Source organism: Toxorhynchites rutilus, chromosome 2, assembly GCF_029784135.1.
Source record: "Toxorhynchites rutilus septentrionalis strain SRP chromosome 2, ASM2978413v1, whole genome shotgun sequence".
In the NCBI taxonomy this organism is placed as follows: Eukaryota; Metazoa; Arthropoda; class Insecta; order Diptera; family Culicidae; genus Toxorhynchites; species Toxorhynchites rutilus.
In genome coordinates this window covers 338,769,201-338,780,728 of record NC_073745.1, presented here as the reverse complement: position 1 = coordinate 338,780,728, position 11,528 = coordinate 338,769,201, and the positions used below count along the sequence as shown (strand labels likewise).

At 42.6% G+C, this 11,528-nt stretch overlaps 2 protein-coding genes across 2 annotated transcripts; both read right to left on the bottom strand.

Annotated features, from left to right (window-relative positions):
* Nucleotides 1-5,857: 5,857 nt before the first annotated feature.
* Nucleotides 5,858-6,253, bottom strand: LOC129767139 (uncharacterized). Its single transcript, XM_055767761.1, has one exon. It carries the CDS (start codon nucleotides 6,251-6,253, stop codon nucleotides 5,858-5,860), a length of 396 nt encoding a protein of 131 aa, XP_055623736.1.
* Nucleotides 6,254-8,983: 2,730 nt separating this feature from the next.
* LOC129771030 (uncharacterized) lies at nucleotides 8,984-10,836 on the bottom strand. The gene is made up of 4 exons (XM_055774275.1): nucleotides 10,546-10,836; nucleotides 9,557-10,489; nucleotides 9,162-9,499; nucleotides 8,984-9,105 (listed from the first exon to the last, which is right to left on the bottom strand). Exons 1-3 carry the CDS (start codon nucleotides 10,759-10,761, stop codon nucleotides 9,167-9,169), a joined length of 1,482 nt encoding a protein of 493 aa, XP_055630250.1. The 5' UTR covers nucleotides 10,762-10,836; the 3' UTR covers nucleotides 8,984-9,105; nucleotides 9,162-9,166.
* Between the last annotated feature and the right edge of the window lie 692 nt (nucleotides 10,837-11,528).

Sequence of the window (11,528 nt, the reverse complement as noted above, 5' to 3'; positions counted from 1 at the left end):
GATATAACCCACTTCCTGTTTTTTCGCTTGACGAAGTTCAGGATTTTCTTACATCTCTCGACTCGTATCTCCCGGATGCGGTTGGTAATCATTTGTTTTTTTCCGTGCCTCGACTTCGCCCCGCAATCTTCCTTTACAATCTTTCGTGCCGTATAGTCGCTGATCCCACGGTGATTCACGGTCCACTGGGACACTCCCACGGCGATTGAAATGTCTTTTTGCGACATTTGTGCGTGAGAAAAATCACGAATATGGTGTCACATCATCATGGTGCAGCTGTCAGACTCTCGGCTTCTTTTACTCGCAGCCTATTATGATATGAATTAAGGTACACCGGGCCAAGTTAAAACGATTTTTTCGAAGTTCAACTTGAAAATTATCTTAAAAACAACTAAATCACTAAATTGAAGTCTGTTTGCAGCATGTACAAGGTATAACAGATGACTCTCGATAAAAAATAGAGATTCAAACTGGATGTTTCGGAAAATATCAATTTTTAGAATGTTTAGTTTTCACATGAATTGTTTCAAATTGTCTGGGGTAAGTTGAAACGCGGAACTATCAGGAGTTTAATGTACGGTTTTGTTTCTCGAACTATCTACAACTGATTTATGAAACACTAAATTGAAAGAGTTACATATAAACATTTGAAACAAAAAAAGATTTTGGTACACGTGGGATGTGGGGGAGTAATCTTATACACACCAAATGGACACTACATACTAGGAATTGATATACAAAACAATAACATCTAAAATACTATTTTAGACGCTTTCATGTCCAAGTAGAGCCACTCGAAACGGCCACTAATGAGGTTTATGGGATCATTCAAATGTTCAAATATTATGTAACGAACTCAAAAATGGGTGTGTAAACTTGTTTAGAACTCTTGTTGCAAAACTAACAAATTTTACTTGTATCATGTCTGTGTATTCATAAATCATGTAGAACATACTGAAGAACGGAATGTGAATGAATCTTTTTTTTTTAGTTTATCATCATACAGAAATCACCGATAAATAACGTCTGACATCTGCAGCAATATTTGAAAAATAGTCGATTTTCCCTAGTTTCAACTTACCCCAGGGTTGCAAAAAACATGGGGTGAGTTTAAATGCTCAGAGTTATATGGAAAAAGATTTTTCAGTTTAGATTTCAAAATCAAAATTACCTGACGTGCGATTCTGGCGATATTTTTGAAAAAATCAGTGTTTTCGGACCAATTGAGTCAACGCGCAAAAATGTTTGTTTTGGTTTCACGGAACAAGGAAATGTAAACAAAGGCGCGGATTGCGTTAACGGCACCGTTAACGGTCCGCGTTGACGGCATTGAGCTTCGTATTACGAAATGGGGGAGTAGGCATGACAAAATGGGTTTGCAGAAGAAATGAACGTACTTTTAAAATAAAAACTGAATGAAAATTATTTTTACCAAACCAAATTAGTACTCTATGTGAATGAAAGTCACTTTTGCTTGCAAGTAGTGAAAAAATATCATACACAAATTGTGTCTAAAGATAATTTTATATTATAATGGTAAGTTTTGGTGAGAATATCTGAAAATTCATAGAAAATATTTTAAATTAGGGTCAGAACAACGTATTTCTAGTAGGTAAATAACGCCAAGAAAAAACAGGAAGTGGGTTATATCTATGGTATAACCGCAAGGGTGACGTAGGACTATCGTTGATTTAGAGATCATTTGTTTGAAGTTGAATCTGAATTCATTCTGAATGAATGAATATTTGGAGTCCTTCGAAAACGAGAGCGTTACGTTGGAGACACAAGGTTTTATGCATCCAATATTGGATACGGAAATATCCTACTGATGGGGAAGAATAATTTTCAGAAGCTATCCTGTTAATTGCGATTGATTGAAAAATCACAAAACCAAATGTATTTGGTCACAGTGTTACATGGATAGAAAAAATTAAAATAAACTCTTTCACATGAATGTATTTTTAAATTCCCAGAGGAACTGGCAGATTATTTTCAGTAACGATTAGATATCTCCACATTTTCCTCGATACTGGAAGCCCACCAGTGGTTTATGCTAACTCGATAACCATCTGTTAATAGCACTTGATTGAAACATATTTGATCACAGTGTTACATGGATAGAAAACATCAAAATAAATTCTTTCACATGAATGTATTTTTAAATTCCCAGAGGAACTGACAGATTATTTTCAGTAACAATTAGATATTTCCACAGTTTCCTCGATACTGGAAGCCCACCAGTGGTTTACGCTAACTCGATAACCACCTGTTAATATCACTTGATTGAAACATATTTGGTCACAGTGTTACATGGATAGAAAACATTCAAATAAACTCTTTCACATGAATGTATTTTTAAATTCCTAGAGGAACTGGCAGATTATTTACCGGATCATTCTCGATGCTGAATGGCATCCAAACGGAAAGAATTCCGTGCGTGTATATGTGTGTGTAGCGGCTGCTTCGATGGTCACCTTCTCTTCTCCTGAAGGATCGGCTTCTCTGTGCTCCTCACAGTTTCAAATAAACTGCTTGCGTTTCAGGGCAGATCTCGATCCTTCGCCATCCAGCACCCTCAGCAACGATGTTGTCTTGTCGATGTCCTCACGAAAAATGAATGCGTCTCACCACCAGAATATCGCTTAAGTATGCTTTTGGTGCGTGATTGAATCGAGAGAAGGTGTGGTTTACGATGGCAATTTGGAAGGCAAACTAGAGGGAAATGAACTCTCTGAGCTCGGAACTTTCGGCGACTGAGCAATAATCGATTGCGGGCGCATACAATATTGGATACGGAAATATCCTACTGATGGAGAAGAATAATCTTTAGAAGCTATCCTGTTAATTGCGATTGATTGAAAAATCACAAAACCAAATGTATTTGGTCACAGTGTTACATGGATAGAAAACATTAAAATAAACTCTTTCACATGAATGTATTTTTAAATTCCCAGAGGAACTGACGATTATTTTCAGTAACGATTAGATATCTCCACATTTTCCTCGATACTGGAAGCCCACCAGTGGTTTATGCTAACTCGATAACCATCTGTTAATAGCACTTGATTGAAACATATTTGGTCACAGTGTTACATGGATAGAAAACATTCAAATAAACTCTTTCACATGAATGAATTTTTAAATTCCTAGAGGAACTGGCAGATTATTTTCCGGATCTTTCTCGATGCTGAATGGCATCCAAACGGAAGGGAAGGAAGGAAGGTCTTGTATTAGAGAGACTTTAAACTTTTGCAGTTCATTCGTCTCTAGCCTTGAGAAAAGCCTTTTGAAAACTCTACTCTATTTAATCCAGCGCTACCACCTCCACCCTCTTGCCTTGAGAAAGGCACTCGATCCCTCGCCGTCAGCTCGTCCAGCAACGATGTTGTCCAGTCGGTGTCCACACAAAGAATGCCAAACGGAAAGAATTCCGCGCGTGTATGTGTGTGTGTGTGTGTGTGTGTGTGTGTAGCGGCTGCTTCGAGATCTTCCCGGGGAACCGTTTGTGGCATCACTCTCCTCCTAATGGATTCCCTTCTGGCCTAAGGTGCACAAACAGGCTCTTGGTGACACCGTTCATCCGCGCTTTCATGATGAATGAAGAGCTTCACCATAACAGCGACAACATGCTCCAATCGCTGTTCAATTAGAACTGAGTGGATTTCCGAGCGGCGCTCGCTTATATACCGATTGGTGATTTCAATAGCCTGTTTTGAAAGCAAATTTAAGACTATTGAAACAAGTTTTTGGATCAGAAAGTAACAAGTATAGAACGCGTAGACATTTTATCTATCGAATGAAGTGTTTATCATACCATTTCGTTCAGTTGTTTAGGAGCTATTAACACTCAAAATCTCGGTGTCAAGCGTAACGCTTTCGTTTTCGAAACTTTGATTTTACACCCCGGTATAGAAATGAAAGACGTAGTCCTACGTCAAAAAATTCATGCAAATTTTAGCAATTTAAAACTGCCTTAGGGTCGACTAATCTGATAGAGAATAGTTGGCCTCTATTGCAGAGCAAATGAATCAAACGTCTTGTTCAGTTGAATGCTTGCAATGGAATGAAAATTTTATTCTATCTCTTAGCAACTATTAACAATCCTTAGCGACGCGTATTACTATGCTACTATGAATTCATTACTCCTCCCTAATCCGCGACGCCTGTTAACATTCGGAACTTCTGTTGCTTTTGAACAGTCATCGGTTTTGTGAACCCGTCAGCTGGCTGTTCAGTTGTAGGCATATAGCTTAGTTTTACAACACCATTTTGCAGGCTATCATGCACGAAATGGTATCGTATACTGACGTGCTTAGTCCGGGGGTTATAAGATCCGTTGTTTGCGATGATGATTGCCGACTGGTTATCGCAACGTACAGAAATCGGCCTGGCCTCGAAATACTGCGACTGCAAATTGCTCCACCACATAGCTTCCTGAATTGTGCGAGACATAGCCATGTACTCCGCTTCGCAGGACGAGAGGGCTACGGTTGGCTGTTTCTTGACGTTCCATGAGATCGCTCCTCCCTGCATCAAGAAAACGTAACCGGTCGTGGATTTCCGGTCATCCGTATCTCCTCCCCAATCGGCATCGCTGTAACCAACTATTTCCGCTGGACCGCTTGCCAAGTACTCTAATCTCTTCGTAGTTGTACCCTTCAGGTACCGAATTATCCTTTTCACCGCTTCCCAGTGAGGACGGCCAGGGTTAGCACTGTACTGGCTCACAACATTAACGGCGAAAGCAATAACCGGTCGAGTGCCTTGAGCTGCGAAAGATAAACACCCGACTGCTTCTTTGTATGGAACCGACTTCATTTCATGCGTTTCGGATTCCGTCTTCGGTGCCATCGACTTGTCCAACTTGATGCTAGGATCTGTAGGTGTTGCAACTGGGTGAGCCTCGGCCATACCGAAACGATCGATGATGTCTTCGATATAGGCTTGTTGATCCAACCACAGCTTGCCTTCTTCACGCTTTCTCGTGATTCTGATCCCGAGACAGTGATGCGCCTCCCCGAGGTCTTTCATTTGGAACCGACTGTGCAGATGAGCCTTCAGTTTCTTCTTTAGCTTCCGATCGTTTGTAAAAATCAAGAGGTCGTCCACGTAGATGGTCACAAACATCATTTTATCCTCATAAACACACCAGTACAAGCAAGGATCTACTCTCGACCGCTTCAATCCGAACTCACGCAGCACCTCATTCAATTGCGCGTTCCATACGCGGCTAGACTGCTTCAGGCCATACAGCGCCTTCTTGAGTCTGCACACTTTTCCGTTTTCTGCTGCGAACCCTTCTGATTGCAGCATATAAATCTCCTCATCCTTCAGCTCGCCCTGAAGAAAAGCTGTGACTGCATCCATTTGGTCGATGTCCAAATTGTACCGCACTGCCAAAGCCATCAAGTATCGGACGGTCGCGTATCGCACGACCGGAGAATACAATTCGTTATAATCCAAACCAGGTCGTTGAGAGCAGCTCTTCACCACAAGTCGGGCCTTGTATCTCTGAGTCTTCCCGTCGGGACCTTTCTTCGTTCGGAACACCCATTTGTTCTGGATTGCTTTCCGCCCTTCAGGCAGATCTGCGAGCACCCATGTCCTGTTCTCGCTAAGGGAAGCGATCTCTTCGCGCATCGCCACCATCCAGCGATCTCGGTCGGGTCGTCGCAGAACCTCTTCGTAGCTCGTCGGATCATCCATTATATCCTCATCGCTCGTCGTATTTGAGGTTAACTGAGGAGAATGAACACCGCCAGGAAATGAACTGTAATTAACAAAGTCACTGTACTTGCCTGGACAACGGCGCTCCCGACCGCTGCGCCTCAACTCCTGCTGCATTTCATCAGCTAGTCTATTTAGTTGCGGTGGGATCGGCAACGGCATCCTCGTAGTCATCCGCTTCGCTGAACGAACTATCGACACCAATCGCTTCTTCCGCTGGCTCGATATCATCACGATTACCACAAACAACTCCAGCACCAGTCACAGGCTCGACTGTACCACACGCAGGATGGTCACGGAACTCGTCCCAACAAAGCTCCATGAACTCCACCGGTTTCACTGGTTGTTCCACCTCACAAATAACGACAGCTTCCTCCAGAACTACGACGTCTCGGCTGATGCGAAAACTGCCCTTCTCAGAATCATACACCCGATAGCCTTTTGTGTCTTCACAATAACCAACGAAAATACCCTTTTCGGATTTGGGATCGAATTTCTTCCTTTTCGCCTTCGGAACCAGGGTCATCACTCTTGAACCAAAAATCTTAAGATGCCCAAGATCCGGCTTTTTCCCTGTCCACGCCTCTTCAGGCGTTTTGTTCTTCAGGGAACGTGTAGGACAACGATTCACCGCTCACGTGGTCGTGGCAGTCGAAATAGCTTCTGCCCAAAACTCCTTTCCAACCTTTGCATCGTTGAGCATGCATCGCGCTTTTTCTACTAACGTGCGGTTCATCCTCTCGGCCGCCCCGTTCTGCTCGGGCGTATACGGGCACGTGGTTTGATGTCGGATCCCGTCCGACTCCAACAGCTTCCGGAAATCTGCATTCACATATTCCTTTCCGTTGTCTGAACGCGATTTTCAGCTTCTTACCCGTTTGTCTCTCCGCCTTGGCCTTAAACGATTTGAACGCCCCCAGTGCTTGATTTTTATACTTCAAAAAATAAACCGCCACGCGCTTGCTCGCGTCGTCCAAAAATGTCACAAAATAACGACTTCCACCCAACGACGGAACCTCTACTGGACCGCAGAGGTCGGAGTGTACCAACTCCAACAGCTCTTCAGCTCGTGACTCGCTGCTAGGAAACGAACGCCTCGCATGTTTGTCCTCCAGACAGGCAACACAATTCTCCAACGTCCCGACTGGAAAATCGATTCCGTCCGCAATCTGTTTTAGCTTCTTCAGCCCACCTTCGTGGAGATGTCCAAGACGTCGATGCCAAAGTTCAATACCGCTTACCAGAAGTGACTTCTCCGATCGATTGACTTTGTACAGGCCACCTTCCTCGACACCGGTGATAACCAGATCGCCGTCTTCATCCCGAACTTCACATTTGTCCTTGGTGAATATAACGGTTTTTCCCTTTTTGCAGATGCTACTTACAGATAGCAAATTTGTAGCTAATTCCGGGATCTTCAGTACTCCGTTGACATCGATTTGACCATCGTCACTGTTCAAAACGACGGTACCCTTCGCTACGGCCTTCATGCTGGTATTGTTCGCCGTTCCGACATCATGGTTCACCTTCTCTTCGTTCACAAATTTCTGCTCCGTCCGTGCCATGTGGCAAGTGGCACCCGAATCAAAGTACCATTCATTGGTAATCACATCTCCCATGGCGAAAATGGAACACAGACCCTTGTTCTTCCTCGGCTTCGGTTGCTGTTGCTTTTCCGGACACTTGGCAGCAAAGTGACCTGGTTTTTGACACTTGAAGCTCGTTTTCAGGTCGACCTTCGCTTTCACCATCGTTGGTTTGAACCTTCTGGAACCCTGCTTGACATACAAAGCATCTTCGTCACTGCAATTCATTGCGCCCCGTTCGATCTTCACATCCTGAAGTATCTTGGACTTCACTGCATCCGCTGTCAGCGCAATACCTGACGCCTCTAGTCCCATTATCATCGGCTCATACTGCTCCGGCAAGCCCATTAGCAACATCGCAGCCAACCAGGAATCATCGACTTTGAATCCCACTGACGCTAGCTTGTTACTTGTGCTCATCAGCTCATCAACATAAGCTTCCACACTGGAACTGTTAACAAGACGTATCGAGGTGAATTTTCGTAACAATCCAATCTTCCGATTCAGACCGCTATCCTGGAACGCCGTTTCAAGCTTCTTCCAGGCAGCTCGTGCATCGGCCGCATCCAGCACCAAACTATAGTTGTAGGTTTCCAAACTAAGACAGATGGTAGCCAATGCCCGTTGCTTCATATCCGCTGGCACCGCTGCTTGTGCTTCGTCGGTTTCAGCACTAACTGCTTCCCAACATCCTTCACGGATCAAAATCATCCGCATCGCGAACGCAAATGTCGTGAAATTTTCCCTTCCGCGTAACTTTTCAATGGCCGGCAACGCCACGGAACCTCCGCCAACTCGAACGCTTCCTGGTCCAGCTGCAGCTCCGTTCGCCCCATCTCCGATACTAGAATTGTTTCGCGACATCTTGACTTCGGATTACTTCGGATACTCCTTCTTACTTGATACACTTCTTGAGATTAATGCTTCAGTTAAAATAAAACTACTTCTTAACTTCAGTTATGGCCATTTGCCTGGGCCCATAACCTATTGCAGAGCAAATGAATCAAACGTCTTGTTCAGTTGAATGCTTGCAATGGAATGAAAATTTTATTCTATCTCTTAGCAACTATTAACAATCCTTAGCGACGCGTATTACTATGCTACTATGATTACATTAGCCTCATACAAACTGATATCGTATCCAGATGTCGACACCATTCCGCCGTCAACGCGAATGTTCTGGTAATGGCTGTCATAAGATGAGTTGAAAGATAATGTTTACTATATATATTTTTATCACGTCAATCCGTCATTCCTAGTAAAAGTTATGATTTGTGTTTTAACTTACCCCGAATTTCAACTTGCCCCGGTGCATGCGATACGTGCATGCAAAGAAGACCAAAGCATTGTATGCGCAGGTGATACGAGAACCTTATTTGTAGAATGTTGCAAACATTATCACGCATACGATATAGTGAGCTCTGTGAACTCTCTGAACTGTGAAATACATTCAATTCATTTTTTTATCTACTGAATTACCACAGGCCAATAACTTTTGACAGAACGAAGTCTGTCGAGGCATCTAGTAAATTGAATAAAATTATGTCTAGAATGACATACTATTTTCTTTGCCGAATTCAAAATATATTAGGTAAATATGGAATCGAATAAAGTAAAGCCTGGTGTAAGAGCAAGTCATATGATGAAAAAAATAGGAATCAATTTCAACGTGGCATAATTATTCAACACAAGTTTTAGCTAAATTATAAACAATACTGAAGATTAATTCTTTAAATTGATTTGCGCCAGACCATATTTCACTTAGATAGGGCGTTTGATTTGTCGGTATGTCCTGTAATCAAATCTATCAATTAGTACTACCCGTAAAGTAGCATCACACCTACTTACCAATTTTACATTTCCAGGGTGATGTCATCCAAATATCTAATCTGATCCAATTCATACCCATTTCCGCATCCTTTTGTCAGAGAATCCGAGAGATTGGGATGATTCCGAAGTACACCGATTGAAAATTCCTTCAACAACTGCACAGCAGCATGGAAAAACTGAACGCAGCCTTTCATTGAGGTATTCATATCTTCACCTAGCATGAAAGCACAGTTCAATGTGTTGGCATACTTCCGAAGGAATGTTACCATCAAATTGATGGTATCAATGAAGACATTTGACGAGTCGAAGCACAATCCGGGGCAGTCGATTATGAAGAATAGAACACAGATGAGATACTGTAAATGATTCGGATGTGTTACTGAATTTCGCGTCGATATCGGTAACATGCTCACCTGCAGATAAACAGTAACATCATCCAATTTATCAATTTCAGTGGCCAGCATATAGAGCAACTTTGAAGTCCACAGATGAAAACGACTATGGTCCAATTGCTCAGCTATTTTCCACCAGTCAGTTACACCAATTATGTCCCTTCCATCCATAATTATCAATTCATCAGCAATGGAAGTCTTGCTTTCTAAATCTCCTGAATTAAACGCTACTATATCCCTCCGCTCGAGAACTCGGAGGTGCGAATGTTCAATCGTGAGCAGCAGGATAACATATTTGATCAATGCAGTTGATCTTTCCAGGGTCTTGGAAGCAGCAAGACCTTTCAATAGAAGCTCCATCAAAGCATCAGCTCTACTAAAATTATCAAAATGTCGAATAACTGTAAACAATTGGTTCCTATCCACTTCAAGCACTTTGATACACTCGATTAAAGCATTCAACAGTATGACGGATATTTTTTGATTTCGTTCATCGTTCTCAAACATCCTCCAAGTACTCAAAAACAGCTGATCGTACAAAACTTCATAATCCATCAGCGAACAATTGCGGGTTTTATAGATGCATTCCTCGATTATCGTCACACCTTTAATGCACAACTGAATGGACTGCGAGCGCATCAGCTTAAAGCAAATCTGCTCGATCAAAGCAACAACGCTACGATTTAGAAGGCAATGTTGAACGTCGGAACCTAACAAATCCCACACGAAGCCCCAGAAGCTTGAAAGATCTCCAAAATGATAGAACCAACTGTCCGAAAGAAGGACTTTTTCGTAGTGCTTGAACAGCGTGAGCATAATCATTCCACTGCTATGATGCACCACGACTTTATCCCAAACGAATTCGTCCCGAATTGATCGTTGCACATCGGCTAGACCTTCATCTAACAGAAAAGCCGTCGACTCATAGCAACATTGAATCACCGATATGATGACCTATGGTTAAAAAACAATTAATTCACATGGCAAATTGAGGAGGATCAGCAACTTACCCTCAGCATATTATCTGTGACCTCGGATAACAGCAGAGACCCATTTTCTCTTATCATTTCCCGTAGAGCAAACAAATTATTCTGATAGTTGGGAACAATCAATTGGAGGTCGATTCTCGTAGGCCAAGCTTGTTCACAACTTTCCACAAGAGGTAACAATTTCAGCCGTGAGCATAATTGATCTACAGCCAAGAGAATTCCGCGATTTGCGTCCATTTATTTGATTCTCAAACAATTCTACCTTTTATGAAAAATAGCGAAAATCTGTTTAGCAGCCAGCAACAATTTTGAATCTGGGAACCAAACTGACAATTCATACTGTTTTGTTTCTGCGGAAAGCAGTTCATAACAACAAAGGGTGTTTCAATGCCGCAGGGGTGTAATTACGAAAAAATATTAAGCTTAAAAATTTATAATATTCAAATATCGTTTGATAAATTTGTCTATTAGGCTAGGCGCAAATTGAGAAGCGTATAGCGCTCGTAAGCGAACGCGAGACTACCAACACGACTCATACGTGCCACAAACGTAGCGTGGTGGAGCGCATATTGAGTCGCAGTTTGGTGTAAATAACATGCCACTCGCATACAATGACTGATTAACACAGAGTTGCGCGATATATTTATTTATTAACACAATCACCCGACCAGTACAGCCATACAGTGTCAAACCCACGGCGTTCACTGTATGGCTGTACTGGTCGGGTGATTATGTTAATAAATAAATATATCGCGCAACTCTGTGTTAATCAGTCATTGTATGCGAGTGGCATGTTATTTACACCAAACTGCGTCTCAATATGCGCTCCACCACGCTACGTTTGTGGCACGTATGAGTCGTGTTGGTAGTCTCGCGTTCGCTTACGAGCGCTATATGATGAGCGTTCGTATGAATGTTCACCAACACAACTACCACAACCGGCATGACCAGCACGAGAAACTGTGGTTCAGCCACAGCGTCGCGCGAGTCGTGTCTCACGAACG

Coding starts and splice junctions, on each gene's coding strand:
- LOC129767139 (XM_055767761.1), bottom strand. CDS start 6,253: ATGACCCTGGTTCCGAAGGCGAAAAGGAAGAAATTCGATCCCAAATCC.
- LOC129771030 (XM_055774275.1), bottom strand. CDS start 10,761: ATGGACGCAAATCGCGGAATTCTCTTGGCTGTAGATCAATTATGCTCA. Junction 10,490..10,545: donor TCACAGATAATATGCTGAGG/GTAAGTTGCTGA, acceptor TTTTAACCATAG/GTCATCATATCGGTGATTCA. Junction 9,500..9,556: donor ATGTTACTGTTTATCTGCAG/GTGAGCATGTTA, acceptor AATCATTTACAG/TATCTCATCTGTGTTCTATT.